Source organism: Liolophura sinensis, chromosome 1, assembly GCF_032854445.1.
Source record: "Liolophura sinensis isolate JHLJ2023 chromosome 1, CUHK_Ljap_v2, whole genome shotgun sequence".
NCBI lineage: Eukaryota > Metazoa > Mollusca > Polyplacophora > Chitonida > Chitonidae > Liolophura > Liolophura sinensis.
The window spans coordinates 48370933-48392852 of NC_088295.1; the positions used below are offsets into that span (position 1 = coordinate 48370933).

General features: G+C 38.3%; 1 protein-coding gene across 1 annotated transcript; it reads left to right on the plus strand.

Moving 5' to 3' along the window:
- The first annotated feature begins 10905 nt into the window (after positions 1-10905).
- LOC135461586 (uncharacterized) lies at positions 10906-17032 on the plus strand. Its single transcript, XM_064738754.1, has 3 exons — positions 10906-10927; positions 12825-12909; positions 13623-17032. The coding sequence occupies exons 1-3, from the start codon at positions 10906-10908 to the stop codon at positions 15022-15024; spliced, it is 1509 nt and encodes a 502-aa protein (XP_064594824.1). The 3' UTR covers positions 15025-17032.
- The last annotated feature ends 4888 nt before the right edge of the window (positions 17033-21920 follow it).

A 21920-nucleotide genomic window follows, 5' to 3' on the forward strand; every position in this document is an offset into this window, starting at 1 on the left:
ATGGTGGGGTCAAAGAAAGTTTTGCACATTTGACTATTTTGATTTCCTGTTACCTCCAATGGGCTCTCAGATCAGTGTCTGTCGTGTTTTTCAACCCTGATACTTCCTGTGGGCAAATTTTGGCCGACTTAATTCGCCTACGACATTTCTTGTGTCTTGCTATGATGAATCCTGCTGAGTGCTTCTCTTTACATGATCAAGCAAGAGGAACTGACCTAGTGATTTTTGACCTGGAACAACCCTTTTTCGTTTAAGGCCATATACTTAAACCAGAGGGATATGCATTTGAACAAATACAACAAGTTGGCCATATTTGTAGCGCACAACCATTTCGGTAAACGTTATCCACCATAACTGATTGAAATGACACTAAATAGTCATAATGCAAATACCGACTGACATTTAGTCTTTTATAGTGCATACAAAGAGACGTACAGGCCGACGATAAGCTCATTTCATTTCCTGTGAATATAGGCGTATTGCTTGGAGCATTCAGTTCCTGATCGCCTCGCGTTGCATTGTGGTACAGTCGGAGAGAAAAATAAGGGAACATATTATGAATTGTCACATTAAAACCCAATGCAACATGAATCTACTGGAGTGATCCAAAGCTGATAGACGAAGGTCTCAAATTTGCCGCGACACCCATACAAGACAAAAAAGAGTGAATGCATGTTCGAGATTTAACGTCGTACTTTAGCAAATGTTCAATTAGATGACGATGAGGAGTCATTAGGTGCGCGTACATATTCTGTGTCTACTTGTGGCAGGGTGAGTCCAAGCCGCCAAAGTGCTGCCACCACTGCAGTATCATGCCGAAAACACCAGACATGACACCCCACACAGTCACGTTATACTGACACCGAGCCAAACAGTCCTTGTGTGACCCTACCGGCTGCCGACTTCGAGGACGCTCTAACCATTAGGCCACCGATGCAGTCGCCCCATACAAGAGAGCTCATGCAGTCTGTCAACAACAATACGAGAAATCATGTTCCACAATTCCTCAGTATCACCTTGTTTAATTTTAGTAACATCTCTCCACTAACCAGTCACACTGTACGGAGTACAGACTCGTGATCTACAACATCGCAGCGGGATATTACTATTCTACTATGTTCTTATGATAGCCTCATGACCATAAGCTGTTTTTCTTCCACACTGTACCTCGAGTGCAGAATGTAATTCAGTGCCCTTCCCTTATCTTTACATTATGCCGTGCAATGCCTAATACCTGGTGCTGAGTTGAAAATGTGAACTGTGCACTATGACGAGTATCTTGTGAGAAAATCTAGTTTTTATATTAAAGCAAGAGTATATTTCCCTATTTATTTTCTTATTTAAGACTTGCCTTCATCGGGACATTTTCACGTTCAGGTTTTGTTCGACACGTCTGTTCACTACCGTCTTAACTCAATTCATAGAATTGATCTCCACTGAACAGCGTTGCTTCAAAGTCTTTTTACCCTCCAGTACATATATCTATTTCAGTTCAACGCATTCATCTTGAACGAGTGAGTGAGTGACTGGGGTTTAACGTCGTACTTTACAACTTTTCAGTCATATGGCGACGAACATCTTGAACGAAGTTTACTGTAAAAAGTGGCTTAAATAAAGAGATTTAAGTTTGGATGGTAAACGGGCATGCGGGCTGCAGATATTCAGGTATACAACGTATCAGTCTGTGGTTTGGGGGCAATTGAGTATCATACATTATGCTTAGTCGTTAAAAAAAAGAACAGAACAATGAACAGAAAGTACTCTAAACAGCTCTGCCTGAGTTGAGATCAGTGAAATCATCTCCATTGTACCTTAGCTGTAAAGCTTTAAATTAGCCTACATGATATCAAACAGAACATTGTTTCAACCCACCCTATAATTAGGTCACAAAACTCCACGATGTAAGTCTGCAGGCATGGGTCTTCAGTGCTATTTATAGTTTGTTTGAGCTCTTAATTACATTTTTATGTCCGTGTAACGATGTGCTGAAACGTAGAAGGCAAAAAGTTCAATTCTAACTTACAACTATTTAAAGAATGTCGCAGTGTTCTATAAGTCTCAGTGGCAAAGACGATGGGTTATTTCCTCATATTCCCACCCACCACTCCAGAAGTCTATTACCTAGAAAAATCCAACTTCCCTAAAGCTAGTCTCCACGGCACTTTACACATTTCTTCGATCTCTAACACTTGTGTGACGTATATTCGCAGCCTCGTATGTTTTTTTTCTCTATTTCGCAGCAAACGTTTGAGAAACGGCTGCTATCTATTTCAGCCGTTTTAAACATTTGAGCAAAAAAGTTCCAAACCCGTTGGTGTTGAAATAAACTTAAAAAAAAATTACGACAACGGAGATTTTTGTAAAAGGACAGAAATTTTTGATAGTAATTGTTTTAGAGTTGCTTGGAAATATAAAAATAGTCAATGGATTTTTAAATGCATAGCAACAATGATTGGCGAAATCGTAGTTTTCAATACGGAGATTCGGTTTCAAGGTGTGGCAAGTTCTTGTAGGAGCCGTTTACATTAGATATCCCATGATTCAGTTCACAATTTCCACCAAAGAGACTGGCATATTTCTCCACCACCTGTCGCGAGATTCTACAGATAATGTAAAATGTGTAATGTGACATGGAGATTAGCTATACGGAACGGACTTCTGGCCGCTCTCATCGCTTGTGGGGACCTGTTGACGGTAAGCGGACGACGATGCTCGTGTGGCAATTGGTCGTGGGAAAGTTTGTCAGTAAGTGGCCAAAGGACGATGGTTTACGCTGGACACTCCTGTTCCTCCATCCATGAACTGACCTTCAGTGTACAGGTGAAAAATTCTTGATGGCGTTAAACAACGCTTAAATAAATAAATAAATTATATTTGTCCACATGTTTATGACTTGCTGAATCTGTACATCTCGCCATCAAAATTCCTGCACACGCTTATTGAAGTGTGTCGAGTCGAAGGCAGAATTTCTGATTGACTCTCCCACTGTTTAGTTTAATTATACTCTCATATTGCTTGAAATGTTAGTCTCTGTGATAATGTGCAATGCACAAAAGGGTTATTTTACGCACCCACTGCACAATACCAAAGATATTATTTATTTATTTATTTATTTATTTATTTATTTACTTGCTTACGTACTTACTTATTTATTTGATCGTTGTTTTACGCCGTACTCAAGAATATTTCACTTATACGACGGAGGCCACATTATGGTGAATGGAAACCGGGGAGAGCCCGGCAGAAATCCACGATCACCCGAAGGTTCCAAAGGTATAAATATATGTTTTATGTGTATACAAATAAGGAAAGAATAGTTATTGAAATCAATATTAAAGCAATAATCAAATCCTCTTCAATTTACTGGGTTTTCGGACGTTTTCCAGCTGATGGAAAATGAACAAGATTGATACACGATTGAAAGATTAGTTTTACTGGGAATGGCTAAGGGGATAACGTGTACAGAGAATTGAAAGGAACAGTTTACAGTAATGAATGAGAGATCCATACAATCTGGATATTTTTCTCAACATCACACAAGTCAACTGAACATGGCCTATACGTACTGTACAGAAACAGGCCGACCATTAGGACTTCATGTGGGGGTTTGTGGCATGGTCTCAGGCTAGGAATATACCCGTACAGTTCAGAGAATATTGTCTAACCACATTCTTTCTAGTATGGCCGTGAGTCAAGTGCAACCTTAAAATCTTTAATCTTTAAAGCTTCCCCCATAATCAGTTTTATTACCCATAATTTGTTGTTGACCTCAGTCCTCTTGTTATAAATCCGACCGCATATTCTGGACAAAATTTACCCAAGACAAAACTTTCTGTCACTCAGCCTATATCAGAGGGAAAGATACAATCTTGACATAGTCAATTATCCTTGTTAATTGGTTATTAATACACCGAGTCCTGCATATGGCGTTCAAATATCTCACCTCGAGGCATCTTGGAAGATCTTGTGTGTTCTGTTAAGATTTTATTTTTGGCGGCTTTTTTTTTCATTAGGTGTGTGTACATATACTGTGTCTTCGTGTGGCAGGGCGAATCCATGTCGCCAAAGTGCTGCCGCCACTGAAGTATCATGCCGAAGATTCCAAACATAACACCTTCCTAATACACATTATACTGGCACCTGGCAAACCGGTCTTATCTTCTTGCTTTGAAATCTCAGTGCTGAGTGGCAAGCGAAGCAGCAACAAATAACATTTTTAGAGTCTTTGGTATAATCCGACCCGGGTTTCATCCCAGGTATCCCGCCTTCGAGGAGGACGCTTTTACAATTAAGCCACCGAAGCGGTCTCCGAAGACAGGTATGGGCTGCTAAGCTGTCACCATTGTCCTGGTTTTGCTTTCTATGCTGTTTTGTCTTTTATTCTGATGTTGCATTGAGCGTTGTTCTGAGCGTTGGCCTGGCGTTTACTGATTGTTTATTGGCTGACGATTGGTATAAGAATATCTGTTACGATGCCTTTAGACTGCTTGCCCAGTGAGGGACAACTTCGTAACTGCACGATGGCTGCCTATATAGGCTTACGCAAAGAAATCCCCAACAACTCATGTTGATAATTGCTCATTTTTAAGCTTTTCAGTTTTTTGTTAATTGTGTGTTTAGTATTCGCTATAGGATATCTGCTCCGGTTTACATATTCATTTTCTCATCACATTAGTTTGAAAATACAACGTGGTCATTTACACTGAACTTGATAAATTATGCTCATTTGTAAAAAATAAATTGCATTTGAAACGAAAACTATTGATGACTTCATTATAAGGACTTTTGACACCAGTGTGAACTGATCTGTGTATTGCAATGAAACAGTTTATATATTCATAAAACTTGCAGAACATGAGTACGCCGTAAAACAACAATCAAATAAACACATAACTTGCAAAATAACTTTCCGTATAACACAGACAGACATATTGACACGCTATGAAAGACAAAAGGTTCCACAAACCGTTTGGGTGAATATGTGAACACGTCTTATGTATTTTTAATCAACAATTGTCCCCCTGAAGCCTGAAGATGTTAAGTGAAGCATGCAGAACTAGGCCAAATGCCTACACACATTTCTGTTTTTGTCTCGTGTGTCTTCATTAGGAAAATAAATTTTAATCTTGATGTTACAACTTTCAAAGTGGGGCATTTGCGGAAAAACTGCTAAAAAAATGCAAATGACATTTATGTCTCTAAATTCAGTAAATTTGTTCACTGTAATACGGAAAGTTTTTTGTGACAGATGTTGGGCTTTTCATTTCCTCTTTCATGATAGAAGCTTATAATTTCCAAACGACCATACATCTTTCTATTATTCCTACCCGTTTTTTTTTGTTTTTTTTTTTTTTGACTTAGCTCAACCGAGAGAGTCACCGCGACATTATAAAAAGGGTTTCTAAATGTACTGGCAGTCTTTATTCTACTTTCCCTCACGTCATATTATGTCGTGAAATTATGTCCTCTACAATTAATCTGGTTTTAAAGAGTGTTTGCGAGTGTCACAGATGATTGTGAACAAGGATAATAGCCTGCTTTTAGATTCGTAATCATGCACGTCTCGCTTATACACGCATGTACGCAGCACGGAACCTACCCCGGGTGCTATTCAAAACGGGGAGAGGAATATCTGACGATTCTTTTGTGGAACTGTGGCGAGGATAAAAGATCTTTTGTCCTGGCGAGTCTTGGGCGAAAAATAAACCCTTCAGTTGCTTATAGGTCAACGGTATAGCCAGGCTTACCTTTGCGTGCTCATGTGGCCTTATCTTTAAACATTTACCTACTCTATTTCAGTGCGACAGTACCCCCCGATTGTTCTCAGGGGTTTTACACGGACGTCGAGCAAATTTGAGCAGCAAAGTGGAACGGATTTGCGCTAAAAGTTCGCACTTATGCAACAACCTGGACATCTGAGAAACTTAAGCTATCAGAGATGTGATGTGGGCTCTCCCACTTGCTCGAAAACATCGGAGATGTAAAATTGTGTTTCAGATAACCCTGTGACACGCCTGCGTGATTTGTGCACCCCAGGTCGCTTCCCGAGGAATAGTAAGGTAAGGGTGCATTCCTTTTATGTGGTGGATACGGTGAGATTTGTGACTATCTCGTCGGACTCCTAAGAGTATAGCTAAACTATCAAACATTTCTGTGTTGTAAGGCAAAATCACAGTGCAGGCTGGGCAGTTAAGATCGAATATAAAAAAAAATACAACAGCATGTAGATAGTGAAAGCCAGAGCAATGACGACGGCGTGACAGTTGGCAAATGGTCACACGTAACCTTTGAAATCCGGCCTCCTAATTGCCAGTTTACCTCAATTAGGGTTTTATTATAAGTGTTCATGTAAGTACTGAAATACTAACAACTTACATCTCCCCGAGCGCAATGACTACGGTCCGTATTACGTAACACATTCAATACGCTTCATTTACAGTCTCGTAACTTCCGTGTGAGGAGATCTCGTGCCACCAGTCATACATGGAGTGCATAACTGCTAATACAATAACATCAGGATAACACAAACTTAAAATTCTTCAGAAAATTTAGAAGAAGGATATTCCCAAAGCCTTTCAAATCCGTATTCAGTAAATTTAATATCACATACACCGGACAGTAACTATATGGTGTTTAGAAACAGGACCATTTATCGCTGTCACAAAGCAGGTAAGAGACTCCCATTTACCCTAGCGTTCACTATGCATGCTTCACCACACCCATGCGTTGATAGTTTTCCCATATATGCCCTGAGCACTCATGAATATAGAACATCTTGTTAATAATTATGAATTTACATGTCGGTTATTGTTATACTGTAAAGGTAAATTATACGGTAAACACAAGTTGTAGGTTCTGAGGCAGGTTTGTAATTAGTATAACTTAATAGACCGGTCAAAGCATTGCTTGAGGTCACTTCCCAGTTTCATTACTGTACACGAATACTTGGTTTTGCTGGTATTAAATATGACTTCAAGTGCACAGTCCTACATCTGATGTTTTTTTTGCACTGTCTACATCGTTTCGCATGTTTCACGAGCTGTCTATTTTATGTCTGATATATGTCACTGATGCATTCTTTGTAACGTACCTGCACATACTGCACGTGGCGATGTTAAAATATTCATAAGTGAAGTATATGCTAGTCCCAGGTGCTTTCGTTGTAATTTATTTACACTATTCAAAAGCCGTATGTGTGATACGCACTATTGAATGAATAAATGGTTATGGCACATGCAGATGCATTCGCTGTAGCTTGTTACAACTCAGGTCTTTTGCTTGTGAGATATTTACAAGTGAGGTATTTCAGTGCCAGATTATTCGTTGCGCCTTATTTGCACAGTCTGTATGCCTCACCTGAGATATTCATTTCTGAACGAATGAATGTTTTAAGAAATAAAACGTAGATTACCATGCTCAAATCACCAAGATAATGCACACCATACAGGAGTTGTCCACTGAGAACGACTGTCCTTGTCAGAATGCGTACATGTTGGGCAGGAAACTGCAGTAACTTGTCAGGGTGATCTGGCAAGAAAACCGCGTCGGGAGAGTCATTGCTTGAAGAAAATTATTGTGCGAAATCAGATTTATCACGAAAATATCTTCCCAAAATCTGAGTGAAAAGGTCTGTTGTCAATCAGAAGGCCCAACTATGTTCGGTAAATTTCCTGATGTCGGTACAGTCAGCTCGGCCAAATGCTTACACCCATGCAGGACGGGTGCGACTAGGACGGCCAAAACTTGTGTCCACGAAGATTGCCCTGAACGAGCGACAAACTAAAAGAAACATCGGCCCTTTAAACATGGAACAGAGCTGATACTCTTTGGGTATCAGGCGTTTTTGTTTGTATTTTGTCATTGTCACATTGTTTAATACCGATGGTACGAAAGATCTCCTGGGTTTTGTGACGTCACTCTACGTAACGTGGCAAAATGGCGTCACCAAATGACTGGCGAGGTACTGACAACTGTTTGCTATTTATTTTGTTGATAAGCGGTGCAGAATTTTAAAAATATTTTTAGAACATTTGTGGAATAACTTTGTTCATTAATTCAGCTTTAGTGGTTAACTTTATGTCAAAACATAAAATCTTATTAAAACCCCTGTTTCTCGACACTGAATGGCTAAAATTGTGAATGCAACCAAGTGCTGTGTTAAAGATAGATTTGCATGCTCTAACTGTAATGTCTTGAGTCGTGAAGTATGCATAATATGGAAGTTTTAAATTTTGACGTAAACGTCAAACTGGTATTGGTATAAATAGCCTCTTGTTAAAACGACCACACACAAAAAAGTACCTAGTATCTGCTTTAAAATGCTTCATGGTTCGTGCACAAGCGTCGCTATGATGTAACAAATGTAGAAAACAGCATAAAAATCTGTTTAGCTTTAGTAAAGTTTCAAACTTTTGTTAGCCTTTAGTATATATATAAGGTCAGAGCAGGAGTTTCTCGAGTTCGCCTTGTGTACAGGAGACGGGTATACCGGTTTGTCCGGTAAAATATGACATTCTCAATGAACGTTCAATAGGGATTCCTTTTATAGTCAACGAAGACTAGAGTGTTTGCTCTGAGCCTGTGGTATCAGTGGTGCATAGGGTGGTCACATTTTATACATCTCACCATACATTTATGTATAGAATGTAGACCAGTACTGAGCATACAAACAGGACGAATGGTAACTAGACCTACGACAGGTCTCTGTGGAACTGTACGAGATGAAACGTGAATATATTCATGTTTTGATTTAGGATATTAAACTCAGTATATCGTGACCCTGAACAGCTTAGCGGCCGTTTGCACAAAGGGATTGTAGGTTTTAGCTGATTGTAAGTTACTACGATCACGACTGTAACCTTAAATTATAATCGACATCCTCTTGCACGAAGGGATTGTAAGCTACAATAATTCATAATTTACCATCAAACTTTCGGTTCGACCCTGTTGTAAATATTTACAATTGCCATAAAAATAAAGTTAAGGAAAAATACTTCCTCTAGGTAAACTGGTATTTAGTAATTTTCGATCCGATTTTCAAAGGTGTGTCTCAAGAAGATATCACGAGAATTTGTTCGCATGTTGATGCTGGTATCTGCTGGATGACTATGATTTAGAACTCTTTTGAAAATGAAGGCAAGAAAAACTTCTCTGGTATATTGTCTATTCCTGCAGAACGCTTTCATGTACGTGTAAGGTTTGGCCTACGATCGCGATCGTAAGTGATTTATCACCTTACAACTCCTTCGTGCAGGCAGCTTTGCTTATTTTTACAATGGATTGTAAAGTCAATTCTAGGGTTTACAATCGATTGTAGGTACGGTCTCTTTGTGTAGTCGTGCCTGACCTTTAAATTGTCTTTGTGGAGATCAACGAAATGATACGTGAATATTGTCATGTGCTTAATATCTGAATACTGGGTTCTGTATGGTGATCTTGAACAGCTCAACATTTGATAGTTACACAGTGTCAAACACGAAAGTGATTCAGTTAAATTACTTCTTTATAAGTAACTATAAGTTACGGTAGCTATCTCTGGTGTGTAAGCGAGTTAATCAGCGAAAGTTGATAATCTTCTTTGTGTATTAAGATGTCGTATTAAGCTTACCCATTTCGTTTATCCGACAAGTGATCTGTATAGTTCAAATACATAGACTTGGTTTGATTTTTTTTTTTCAAAAAGTCTTTTTAATTCTTTTCTGTAGAGAAAATTATCCACAAGAACTATAAATATACCCTCAATTCATAATAAACATGCAATCAATCGTATATGCTCTCAGAGGATGGAAACTAATCACGCTATCGCACTGTCATCACTACTCTGGTTTTACACTATATATGCTGTAGTCTTTTAAATTGTAAAATGTTCATCTATCCTCTACATCTGTCACTTTTTGGTTCTGTGATTTCCTCTACGCTTATTGATCGGGCAGTGTTACTCCAATGCAGAGCCCTAAAGAACGGTTTATTGCTGGCCGCCGTCGTATAAGTGAAATATTCTTGAGAAGGGCGTAAAAGAGCAATGAAATAAAGGAATAAATAAAGAACCGTTTATAGGAAGTTAGTATAGCGTTTGTACACGGAACATTTCAGTCTGGTAATAGTTTTGTGGAACCTGAGTATTGTTGTCTGACAATTTAGGGATGTATCTACAGCCACACTGTATATGCCTACGATACCTTAGATTATTCCACTTTATTCCATTGTTGGTTTATCGAATTTAGAACGACAAATAAGACAAACAAATACTACATACGGAAATCGCAAAATACTGAATACCACCATACGTCGTATGTGTAACCTGCGCGTGCTTTTGTTATTTGTTTCCCTTCTCATTTGGTTCTGGCTTCAGCCTTCTTGTACAGACAAGTTTCTATCACGTTTCTCTGATGGTTATTTTACGCACCTGACCGGTTAATTAATAACAAAGACAAATTCGATTATGGATTCTGTTCCAGGAATCTAGAACAGTGGAATCTCCACTGATACAGACCTGATTAACGAATTGATTAACCAGATATTTGAAGCGTTGCCTAGTTTACAGGTTGCATGAGACATAAATGCATCTCGTTATAATTCATCGTTTGATATACCATGGAGACACATTAGTCACATTATAGCAGCTGCCCTACATTTGGTGAAGATCATTTTATCTGAGACGGACATTTAACGTTGTACACTACAATCTTTATGATTAAACCAGGTGGTATTTGTAAAATGCACTACCTACTTTTTTCCCTAACGTTTTTCTGATCTGATGTTTGAGATTTAGTGTATCGCCCAAATTTCAACGAGCCACAATTTTATGTTTCTGCTGATAGATCACATGACGGTGTTGCGACCAATCAGATCCAGGCTTTACTTTCTCGCAAAGTAACGAGGAGTACTCCGGAGAACTTGGACGCGATGGCCTTAGAAAAAGTGCACCGTGAGTATTCATTTTTCAATGGTTCAATGCTACAGTAGTTTACCTGACGGTTTATTGATACTACAGACTGAATCTGTTTCAAACAAGAACATATTTACAATAAATGATTCAAAATACAATATTTTTCAGACTGACCACGTGCTGAGAAACGCTGGATAAACAGCAGCTATTACTGATTTAAGTCAGATTTTACAGAAAATTAACAACTTTTCGATGTAGAACAACCACCTTTAATAAATCATTTTTCCCACAACCTGTGCGTGACTGGAACAGCTTCCTATATTCGATTAAAAGAAATAAGATTTATCAAGAATTCAAAATAGCTCTAGAAAAAATGTTATATCCCCCAGCTCCACCTGCATGGTATTAAGTGTCATGGTATATTATTAATATGTTGTTAAGAGGGAGAACATGTTTAAAAACATCAGACAATCTGGTTATTTGGACAACATTTCTGCTACCACTCTCCTTCATAACTGTAGCCTTCTATCCACTGAACTGAATATAATGATCTGTTTAGAAGTCTGCTTCTACATTAGCTATACCAAAAGGTTCTAATGTTTACCAAGCTACCTTTGTGTATATAAGTTCGTGCATACACGTGGCTGCGCGCGCGCATATATACGTGCTTTTATATGTATATGTGCTTATTTGTGAGTATATACACACAGGCACGTGCGAACGCGCATGTGCGTGTATGTACGGGTTTATTTATAAATGTTCATATATGCGTATGAGTTTATGATTTGTGCGCATGTATACACAGATCAGTATACATGTTTCTGTGTGTATATATAAGTACAATGTTTGTGCCCGATCTGGTAAACAATTCCTGTCAACTTTCATAAAAATAACAAAATGCAACTTTGCCTTTTTACAAACTTTTACAATGTATGTATTATTACGAATATTACGCGATATAAGTCTATGGCTTCCCGTGTAAGCATTTGAAATAAATACGTTTAAACCAAGTCCAGTTTTGCAGCTTATTCTGTGACCCTATAAATTATGAAGAGAAATGATACCATGTCAGTATTATGAAATGTGTCAAACTTTTAACTTCTATGCACCATCAAAAACACTCAGCACAGTGACGAAGTCTTTAATTAGCCCCTTATTTCTGTGACCGACACCGGTGTATACATGTACTTTCTAATATTTGATTATATGGCATATGACACAGATATATCTGGATTTCTGCTTTCCTTATTTGGATATTTTATGGCGATTTAGTCGGATTCTTATGTTAAGAACATCTCATGAAACAAAATTACATGTACTCTCAGTTTCTTACTTTTAGATTATAGTATCTAAAGTGTGTATAGCAATCTACCCTCTCTTGCAAGAAGGGATTGCAAGCTACGATAGTTGTAACTTACAATCAGAAATTTAAGTACAAATAATTGCCTGAGGTAGGCTGCTAGTATTTTTCAACTCTGTTTGCAACGATGGACAATCTAATTATCTCAGAATGATGTTAAGGGGATTTTTTTCACATGTGTTGTTGTTAGCTGCAAAATCATTATCATGTAGAACTCTTTTGAAAATGAAAGCAAGAAAAGTTATTGACAGGTACATCGTCCATTTACACAGGTCACCTTAATGCAAAGGCCGTTTGTAACATAAGTAAAATGTTGAAACCTCTTCACAGTGCTCAGTTTTTGGTACTGGAAATTGAAATTTAGACACATTTGTCAACAGACAACACTGATAAGGTGAACAAAATTTGAATGCCTAATGCCCCAAAAAATAAGCTTTAAAACTGCATTTTAAATTTGACTTAACTCAAAAATGGCTTTGTGGAATCGGCCCCAGGCTGTATTCTGTTCACAGTAGATGTTATTTTGGCTGTATTCTCTTTACAGTAGGTGTTATTCTGGCTGTATTCTCTTTACAGTAGGTGTTATTCTGGGTGTGTCGGGCACAGCCGTGTTACTTCTCATTGGACTGGTCATTGTATGCTGTTACTCTAGAAGAAGGCGGTAAGTCTGAGCTAAGAGAGGTTGTCTTTCAAGTAGACGTACCAAAATATAACTTTATGACAACATTTAATTTTTTCTGGTTACGTCTGTTTAACACGGACAAAGTGGTGCAGACCCTGCCATTTATTTAATTATTTATATATCTGCTTGGAGCTATACACCGTCAAGAACATTTTACTTATATGACGGCGGCCAGCATTCCCAGTGGATAGCCAGGGCCTTCCCACTTACGACCGGAGAGGAAATCATCATGCGCTTTATTTGAACTCACAGCAATCGTGTTGGTGAGAAAGTCCTGGGTCATTGTGCTCGCTAGCTTAGAGACCACGGAGCCCCTGCTGCCATTCAGAGCGCCAAAAACAACCAAGTCTCCAAAACTATTTTTAATTTCACGATCAAATTAAGGTGAAAAACCTTTTTAAAATTTGGCCCCACCTTTGAAAATAATTGCTTTCGTACAATGTCTTGGTAAGGAAAATAAATGTAAAAAACTAATTTCAACTATTTCTGAACACAGCTATCTGTTGCCGTTCATTTGAGGTACACATTTGTTTTTACTTTTTATTCGCTGTAAATGTGTAACCGTCATTACACGGCTTTTCCAAGAAATTTCCACATTATGACAAAACCATCAAGCTCATAATGGATTTACTTGACTGAATATGAGAAATACGTAATAATGAAAACTGCATAGTGCTTCCTTTCCACTTCAGAAAAGCTACATTGAAGGCAAAAGATCCAGAGAATCAGAAGATTCAAAATGCTGAAAAAGACAAGATTGATGGAACTGTGGTCGAAGGTGGAGTAGATAACCCTGTGAAAGGGGAGATAACTGAAATGTCCAAATCAGTTGTAACTTCTAAAGAGCACAGTGAGGTCGGCACCATGGTAATCGTAGAGGACAGTGAAAACATCGATGATTTGTATGCTAAGGTGAACAAAACGAAGAAGCCTCAACACAGTGGTGATGGACAGGAGAAAGATACGGTGAACACCGATACCCTGAAGAGCTCCGCACATAATGAGAGTGTGGGACAGGTTTCCGATCAAACGGACGTGTCTAGGAACTCACCCGATGGCGCCCCGGATCCTTCGCTGAAGCGCTTAGATGAAGAGCCTCACGTGATGGTGGAAACACGCAAAAGCAGCCACGGCGAACAGCGTCATGTAAGCAGCACCAGCACCGACGTGGTGTCAGTGGACGAGGACATAACAAAGTTACAAGCAAATGGACAATATTTAAAAGTCAACCACGAAATTTCGTTTTCGTCCGAAGACGAACGGTCTTCCAACGTTTCCAAACCTTCTGTCGCGTTTGGGGAAACCCGCTTCAGCGATGACTATGACCGCCTTAGATTCCAGACAACAAAAACAGCAACGTCACGTCCTCGCGCCGTGGAGCGAGAATACGTATATGACAAGAACTTCTACAGCTCTGTCAATCGCCACGATACGTTCATCATACCACCAGATTCGTCTGGCATGGCTCGCGTCTTCGTCAATTCTGACACGTCTACTGTGAGGCGTTTTGAGACAACCCAACAAAATGCCCCTCAACGCTCCCGGGTCGTCGGTGATCACGACGAGGTGTTCCTTGACCAGAGTTTCGACACTCTCACGGGAATTTCAGGGCATAAGACAATGCCCCTAAAATCCGCAAGGCATGGAGACGTGACCAACCAAATAGAGTGGACGAGGAAAGTTCACCAACAGCAACGCCACCACCCAACGCATGATCACATGGGAAGAAGGTACAGGGTAGATCTACGAGACAATGTATCCTCACATACTGATGGCGGTTACACTCTGTCAGAGTATGTGATTCCTCCCCCACGATATCGCTACACTTCCATGTCCACCTTGGAATCTGTGGGACGGGACAGATCCCACTCCATGGATGAGCCCATATACTACATCCCGTCACGTCGCAGTAGCATGGCCAGTGGTGCTTACTCTGTTGTGGCGAGTACGTACTACCCCCGACGTCATGTCCACAGACGCTACGTAACCCAAGGGAAAACCAAGATACATAAACCTCTATCCAGGATGGACTTGCATCGGTTGAAGTATAGGTCTTACAAAGGGAGTTTACCACCGTTCAATGTCCCTTTGTAGGCTGATGACAATTGACCCCCGAAAACGCCAAACATGCGTCCAGTGTTCCAAAATCTAGCTTATACACCTTGCATGGATTTAATAATTTCATATGAAGAGTTTTAATATTGACACTGAGAAGCTGAATGCTTAGCGCCATTTGATATGTTCAACGTCTTTCAACGTCTGTTCATTTTCGAAACTTACGTTCTTATCGCGGAAAGTAAAAAGGCCTGCTGGTTTGAGATAATGTGAGGCTCAGACCTCTGGTGAGGGATGCAAAACATGTGACAGTACATGTCCTCTACCTAGTATCATTATAACAATACCACCTACGATTAACCACCTTCACTGTTATTGAAATACCTGGTAATGTCATTCAAGAAGGTACATGCTGCGGCCGTTCCATCAGTTACAAGATTTGAATCCCTTTTTTCAAGGCTGGCGACCCCCGTTTGTAGTCTTGTAGTCTTGAAGTAAATGCTATTCACAATGGACACAACATTTACTCTCCGCAATGCTGCCCCAGGCAAACATATGGAAATTAATATCCGAGAAAAATCCTCATCGGCACATTCTTACATTTGTAAAGAGGGTATTTTTCAGGGTAGAGTATTCAAGAATACTCACTTGTCAATTTGTTTGATCTAATCGTACTACTTGGTCAGATTTATCAGATCCTTTTTCTGTCGATTAAGATTTAACACGGAAATCCAGAAAGTAATTTTTTCCCATTGTTGTTGTTGTCATTCTTGTTGAACTTGTTCTTTTGAACAGGACATACTCATTTTTGGCCAGATTTAAAATTTAAAGTGCCAGAAGCTTGCTGAACATAGCTACTGTTATGATATGTATCAAAACTATATATTATGCATGCAGTGAAACCATATTATATTATGCAGTAGAATATTTTATTATTGACAGAATAAAAGTATGGGCGGGTTCCGAGAAGGTTCCAGAAACCAAGCCTAGTTAAAAATAAAAATTTAAAAGAGAACTGAACATTTTAATTATACGCAGACACTGTCATAACCAAGCATTTCATGAGAGTAGTTTTTATATAAGAACCTGATCCGAGAGTTTAAGGGAAAGGCACCAAAATACAAATATGGTATCATCCAATTCGAAAAAAAAAACGTTAGTAAATCTTTTTTCAAACTTTTTTCGGTGCAAATTAATAGCAAATAAGACATGACACTTTAAGATGGACAGTTGTGATCAATTTTTTTTATTTGAGCGTCGGTGACGTTACGCCACTTGTAAGCATCGAAGTGACAATAATGACACCATGTATTTGCGTACCCTATCACTGAGTAACCATGTAACGAAATTATCCTGACGTTTCGCCCAATATGGGGATTACTGTCACCATATATTTGCGTATCCTATCACTGAGTAAATATTTAACTAATAAAATATGTATGTTGAATATGCATATACAGTCATTTTAAGTTTATATAATGGCTGGTCACTGAAGCTCGCGTACATACATATATATATATCGTATATCGTCCTTAAAATGCATGACTTATTTTATTTTCTCTTTTTTTTAATAAAGAAAAATGTTCCAAAATAATGAAAAATCTTTCGAATCGGAATCCTGCCATCTTTCAGGTGATTTCAGCGTCCAGTTTCGCTGCCATTTGCGTTCAATATTTACATGGACAAGACAAATGATGAAGACAAACGCATATTTCCACATATTATATCTATTTATGGATAATCTTACTGTTAACTATGTATATATTACCGTTAGTTTCTTGTTTAACATATAGGTGCCTTAGGTTGATCATCAACAAGATAACAGAATTACAACGTATCCGTTTTTTTCTGACCTTGGTTTTCTTCACAAAGAGATAAAATGCATCCCACCTACAGTTTTCTTAGTTTATTTCTCACAAGTGCTATACTACTGGGAATTATATCTAAAGTATGACCGAAATTAAATTATATCATGACATAAAGAACACCAGGGAGTGCTATATTTTGTCACAGTTGGTACAAATCTTTTATAAGTAATAAATTTCATTTTCCCTGATACCAGTTTATCCTGAACAGAATGTCTGAAAACTGGCATAGGATGGATTATGGTCATGTCGTGATTTCAAGCTGATACAATTCAAAATAAACTGTGAAATGTATCTCATCTGTCTTGGCTATTCTATGGTTATTGTACCTTTACAACCATTATTTCATAGTTTTCTGTGAACGGCATTTGGAAAATTTACAACATAGCTTCTGAACAATGAAATCATTGCGATAGAAACGTCCCTTCATTGCCTCTACCATTTTTCCTGAAGGCCTTAAAAGCAGTGCTGTTAAAGGCTTGTAAAAATCGAACTAGGCATCACTAAATAGACCACTTAAAACTGTGCATAAATATACTTTCATTTACTTTATTAGATTTATGTAAAAAGATTTAAAGGCGTTCAAACATTTGGATTCTAAGGTGGGCTTTATGGACCATACTATCAGAGTTTAAGAACTCCGACGTCACAAGAAGTTTTTCCAACTCTAATCACGACAATGAACGTTGGAATATCTCTTTATACCCGTCAATACGGAGCCTTGAAAGTGACATAGTGAAAATAAAATTTTTGAAAGAGAAAAAAAAATTTTTATAGATAAAAAAAAAATACAAATTTTGGGGGAAGAGAAAAATTTTCTTTTAACCCCCGACTTTTGACAAGCCGGGGGTTTAAAAAAATTTTCTTCTTTTCACTTTTACGGCTCCGTACATGAGTAAAGGCTTACTGAAATAAGTTTTCCAAAAATTCCTTCCTTCTGGGGAGCTTCAGGAAAAAAATTTGATGTGACGTCATAGTTCCTAGATTGCGTCAGCATGGCTCATAAAACCCATCACAGTAATCAAATATTTGAATGCCTTTCAACACTCCTTAAAAAATCTGGAAAAAAATGAAAATTTTTTTTACGCATAGTTTTCAGTTGTCTGTATGATGAACCTTACTTCATATTTTAGCTTTCTTTTACTATAATCTATTCAGACAATGGTGGTGGTTGATAAAGATCGACAATTTCCGTTGAATGTTCCATAATTTATATACTCTGCTGGCTCGGTGGAAGCCATTTGTCACTTCCTACAATCCCATGTTCTGTTTTAGTTTTTATCAATGTCTCTTATCGTATCTTCCTGGTTGGTTTACCGGCGACGCTGTGTTTAGACGAAGTCAGTAATCATGATGACGAAATATATGTCGATCTTTGCCGATGGACCATTTAGACTTCTTGTGGAGTCTGAATCTCGTCAGTTATTAAGACGTTTTGATAAAGCTGTTTGATAACCTGATGTAGTCGAGAGCTTTTTCACTTATACGATGACCATTCGTTCTATAGGTGAAGGAAACCGGTCTGCTCGGCGTAAACCACCGTCCATTGGCAAGTTAATGATGGATATGCTAATAAGAGCGTAACAATGCTCAACCCTCCTTACACAGGCTGTCGACTGTAATTCAAGATTTTTTTTTAAATTTGCAATTGGTGGCATGGATTTAAAAAAAACCTATCGTATAGGAAGTGAAGGGGAGTATGTCTTAAATCTAGTGTTGGCTATTAACACAATCAGACAACGTACGCCCAGAATGTTCAGGGCACGTACTTTGACAGAAAATTTCTAGGTCTCCCAAGCTGCCATTACACACAGAGCCTTGGTGACAATAAGCGATAGATGTAGTCTTATTTTCTAACATGATTCACTATCCTGCGATACGAAAAAAACTACCATTATATGGTGAGGTCTTTCCGAACAAATGCTGAATTTCAACCTTCTGTTCAGGCAGCGTCATTTTGGGCAGTCTGGTATCAGGATCAACCCAGTCTTTTGCCATGTAGTCTGTAATAGGCCTTGTCTCCCCATAAAACACATAGCATTAAGAGCTGACGCATTATACTGGTGTGCACGGTCCTGTGAGCATTCAGCTAAACAAAAAGCATGCAGTAAATTATTTATCCTCAAATGAGTACGGATTGCATCAAAGCATGTCTGTTTACGACACTGAGATATCTAGGGTTAATATTTCTTTCTAAGAAGCCTGCACTCCAGTGATAAGGGATTAACAGCAATTGCTTTCCACTGACATTCACTCGCTTCCTCTTTCCTCCCAATAATCCACCCACGGCTAAGATGAGGGTTGCTGTGATTTAAAACAGAAGCGTTGTTTTGATTCAAGGTTTCTTCCTGTAATACTTGGAGTAAAAAATGTGAGGACTCCTATATATATATATATATATATATATATATATATATATATATATATATATATATATATATATATATATATATATATATATATATATATATATATATATCCAACATCCATCTGTAATAACACCAATGATATCATCAAAGTCATCCGCCAGCTAGCCAGGTAATCCAGTAATCCACAGGAATCCCTTTGGTCCAGCCAGAACGGATCCAGTCATTATTGTGCGGCTGCTAGGCTGCTGATGGTTTACATCAGAAAGGAATGGTACACAGCATAAATCCTCTGTATATATCTATAATGATTTGCTGGATTTTAAGACAGAGACAAAAAAACTGCACATTCTTTACATAGACAAAATGAGGTAGATCAACAACAACCAATATATAAATACAAGTACTATTTCAAAAAGATAAACCGAGGTAGATCCGCAGCAATCTGTGTAGAAATTTAAGTATCTGCCGTTGATTTACAGTATTGACTTGCTATCGTATTATGTAGACTCATTTGAGCTGTCACTTTATATCATCTCCAGCGTCTATCTGTGGGTGCGCTGGTGTCAGCCTGTAGTATGATAAGCTTCTTGGGACACGTTTTAATTAAATTAGGCGCACAGCTTTACCATCTGTCCTCGAGATTGTTTTGTCGTCTTTCTAACCACATGCAAACTCATTTGCAAGGCAGTGATTCACACTGTTTCACACTCCACTCCACATTTTTCATCAATTCAAGAGCTTAATCTCGCACGGATCAGGTGCGCCTCCTCATGAAAAAGTTTCAGGCGTAACGCACCTTCTCCTATTTTTCTTTTATACGATTTTAAACATGTCTACGTCTACGTCTATGTCTATGTTTCTGTTTTACTTTTGATGTTCATATTATCATATCGAAAACCTTAACCGTCTCGCGTTTTCACCTTGTTCTCGCCACGATATGGCTGAAATATTGCCGATGTGGCGTTAAGCCATAATCATTCATTCATTCATTCTTATTCTGCAAGACCCATTCTAATTCTGCCAAATATTCAAATAACCCTTCATGGTTAAACAAATTTCTTCTCTTTCAAATAGATTTTTGATGGATATTTAATGTAATTTTATGTGATTGTTTATTAAATGTGATGACAACACAGCATTTTAGGTAATTCTATTCCAGTAACACCTAATCAATTTCAATTATTATCAATGCATATTTTTGTACCTAAACCTGTTTAAGTTTTAGTGTCGCGTAACGGTCGGATTTTGCCGTTTATACATGTGGCCATTTACGCGTTATCCCACTGTCGTCGCTGCTCTAGTTTTACTCTCTATGCTGTATATTTCAACAGTGACGACAGTCACCAATGACACGGGCGACTGGTATCTAATCTATATTTTGGTATATAATGATGATTATCAACGATATCCCTCAATTCTAAGAAACTCAGCCTTCCAGGTAACAAAGATTCCAAGAAAAGGCAGTCTCACGACATGCACAAGATTCTATCACCTGTCGCCTTCCGCACACAAATAGTAATTAATTTAACACAAAAAATAATATTTTCGTGATCCAGACCGTGGACGTATGACTGAACAGTAATCCAGGGTATTGTTGGCTTTGGGGTAAGCGGTATCTGAGGACAGCGGGTAATTATTAACTAAAATCGGCTCACCGAGCAAGAAAACATAAAATAAAATTATTGGCATTTCCATAACAAATGCAAATGTTTAATCAAACCGGCTGATGAAAGGAATGACTAAGACAACAAAAATGTCCCGAAAACAAGGTCGGAGTATTACCCAAGGGAAAGGAAAACTGAACAAATGAAATGTAAAGATTTATAAAAGAAACGGCAATAAAATGAATGAATGAATGAATGAATGAATGAATAACCATGGCATAGCGCGACTTCGGCAATATTTCAACATGTTTAAACTTGAAGAATTCGAGCGCCAATTCAATTGCCAGTGTCTGGAAAACAGAATTTGAGTCCATTGATGAGCTTTCGTTCCACTGCCAAGGAGATGCATCCATCAAATGGTAAGGTTTGTCAAAAGCGTTATTTCCATAGCCACCATCGATGATCAAGTACGATAAGGTAAATATAGCAACCTTTGGGTCTGTATTGAAGGAATTTTGCACTCTTTATTACACATACGTTTATACCACGGCTCTTCGTCTTTACATGAATTAAAATACCAGTGGTTTGTCATTCTGTTCATTACAGTGTTCACAATAATTCTGTTAAACATCCTTTGACAGATTATGTACTAAGCTGATAGATACAAGAATATAATCCAGGTCTATTCATTTCAATTGCTGAGTAAACTAAACCTGTCAGAGAATGAACGACTCACACTTGGTCTGCTCTTCTTAGGCAATACACGTGTAATTGTAGCATGAATATTTAGTTTCTCTTTTTTTTCATATGGTTAGTCGGTCTTATGAGCAACATATTCATATCTTTACTTTCTCAAAAAAGCTCGGAGATAAGTGTAGTTCAGCACAACTAATATCTGTCCTAAAAAAAATAGGGTATGTGTGTTTGTGTGTGTGTATATTTGTATGCTAGGGTTTTACGTTGTCTTCCCCAGTCGTACGTGGGAAGATCTTCCAGCAACCTGCGGATGGTCGTGGGTTACGCCGGGTTGTGCGCAGCATCCTCCACTATAATGCTTGCCGCCGTGGTATAAATAATATATTCTTGATCACGGCGTG

What these genes read in the sequence shown, in the direction of transcription:
- LOC135461586 (XM_064738754.1), top strand. Translation starts at nt 10,906, where the DNA reads ATGGCCTTAGAAAAAGTGCACC. An exon ending in GGCCTTAGAAAAAGTGCACC is followed by an intron (nt 10,928 to 12,824) that starts GTGAGTATTCAT and finishes TTCTCTTTACAG; the next exon opens with TAGGTGTTATTCTGGGTGTG. An exon ending in TGTTACTCTAGAAGAAGGCG is followed by an intron (nt 12,910 to 13,622) that starts GTAAGTCTGAGC and finishes TTTCCACTTCAG; the next exon opens with AAAAGCTACATTGAAGGCAA.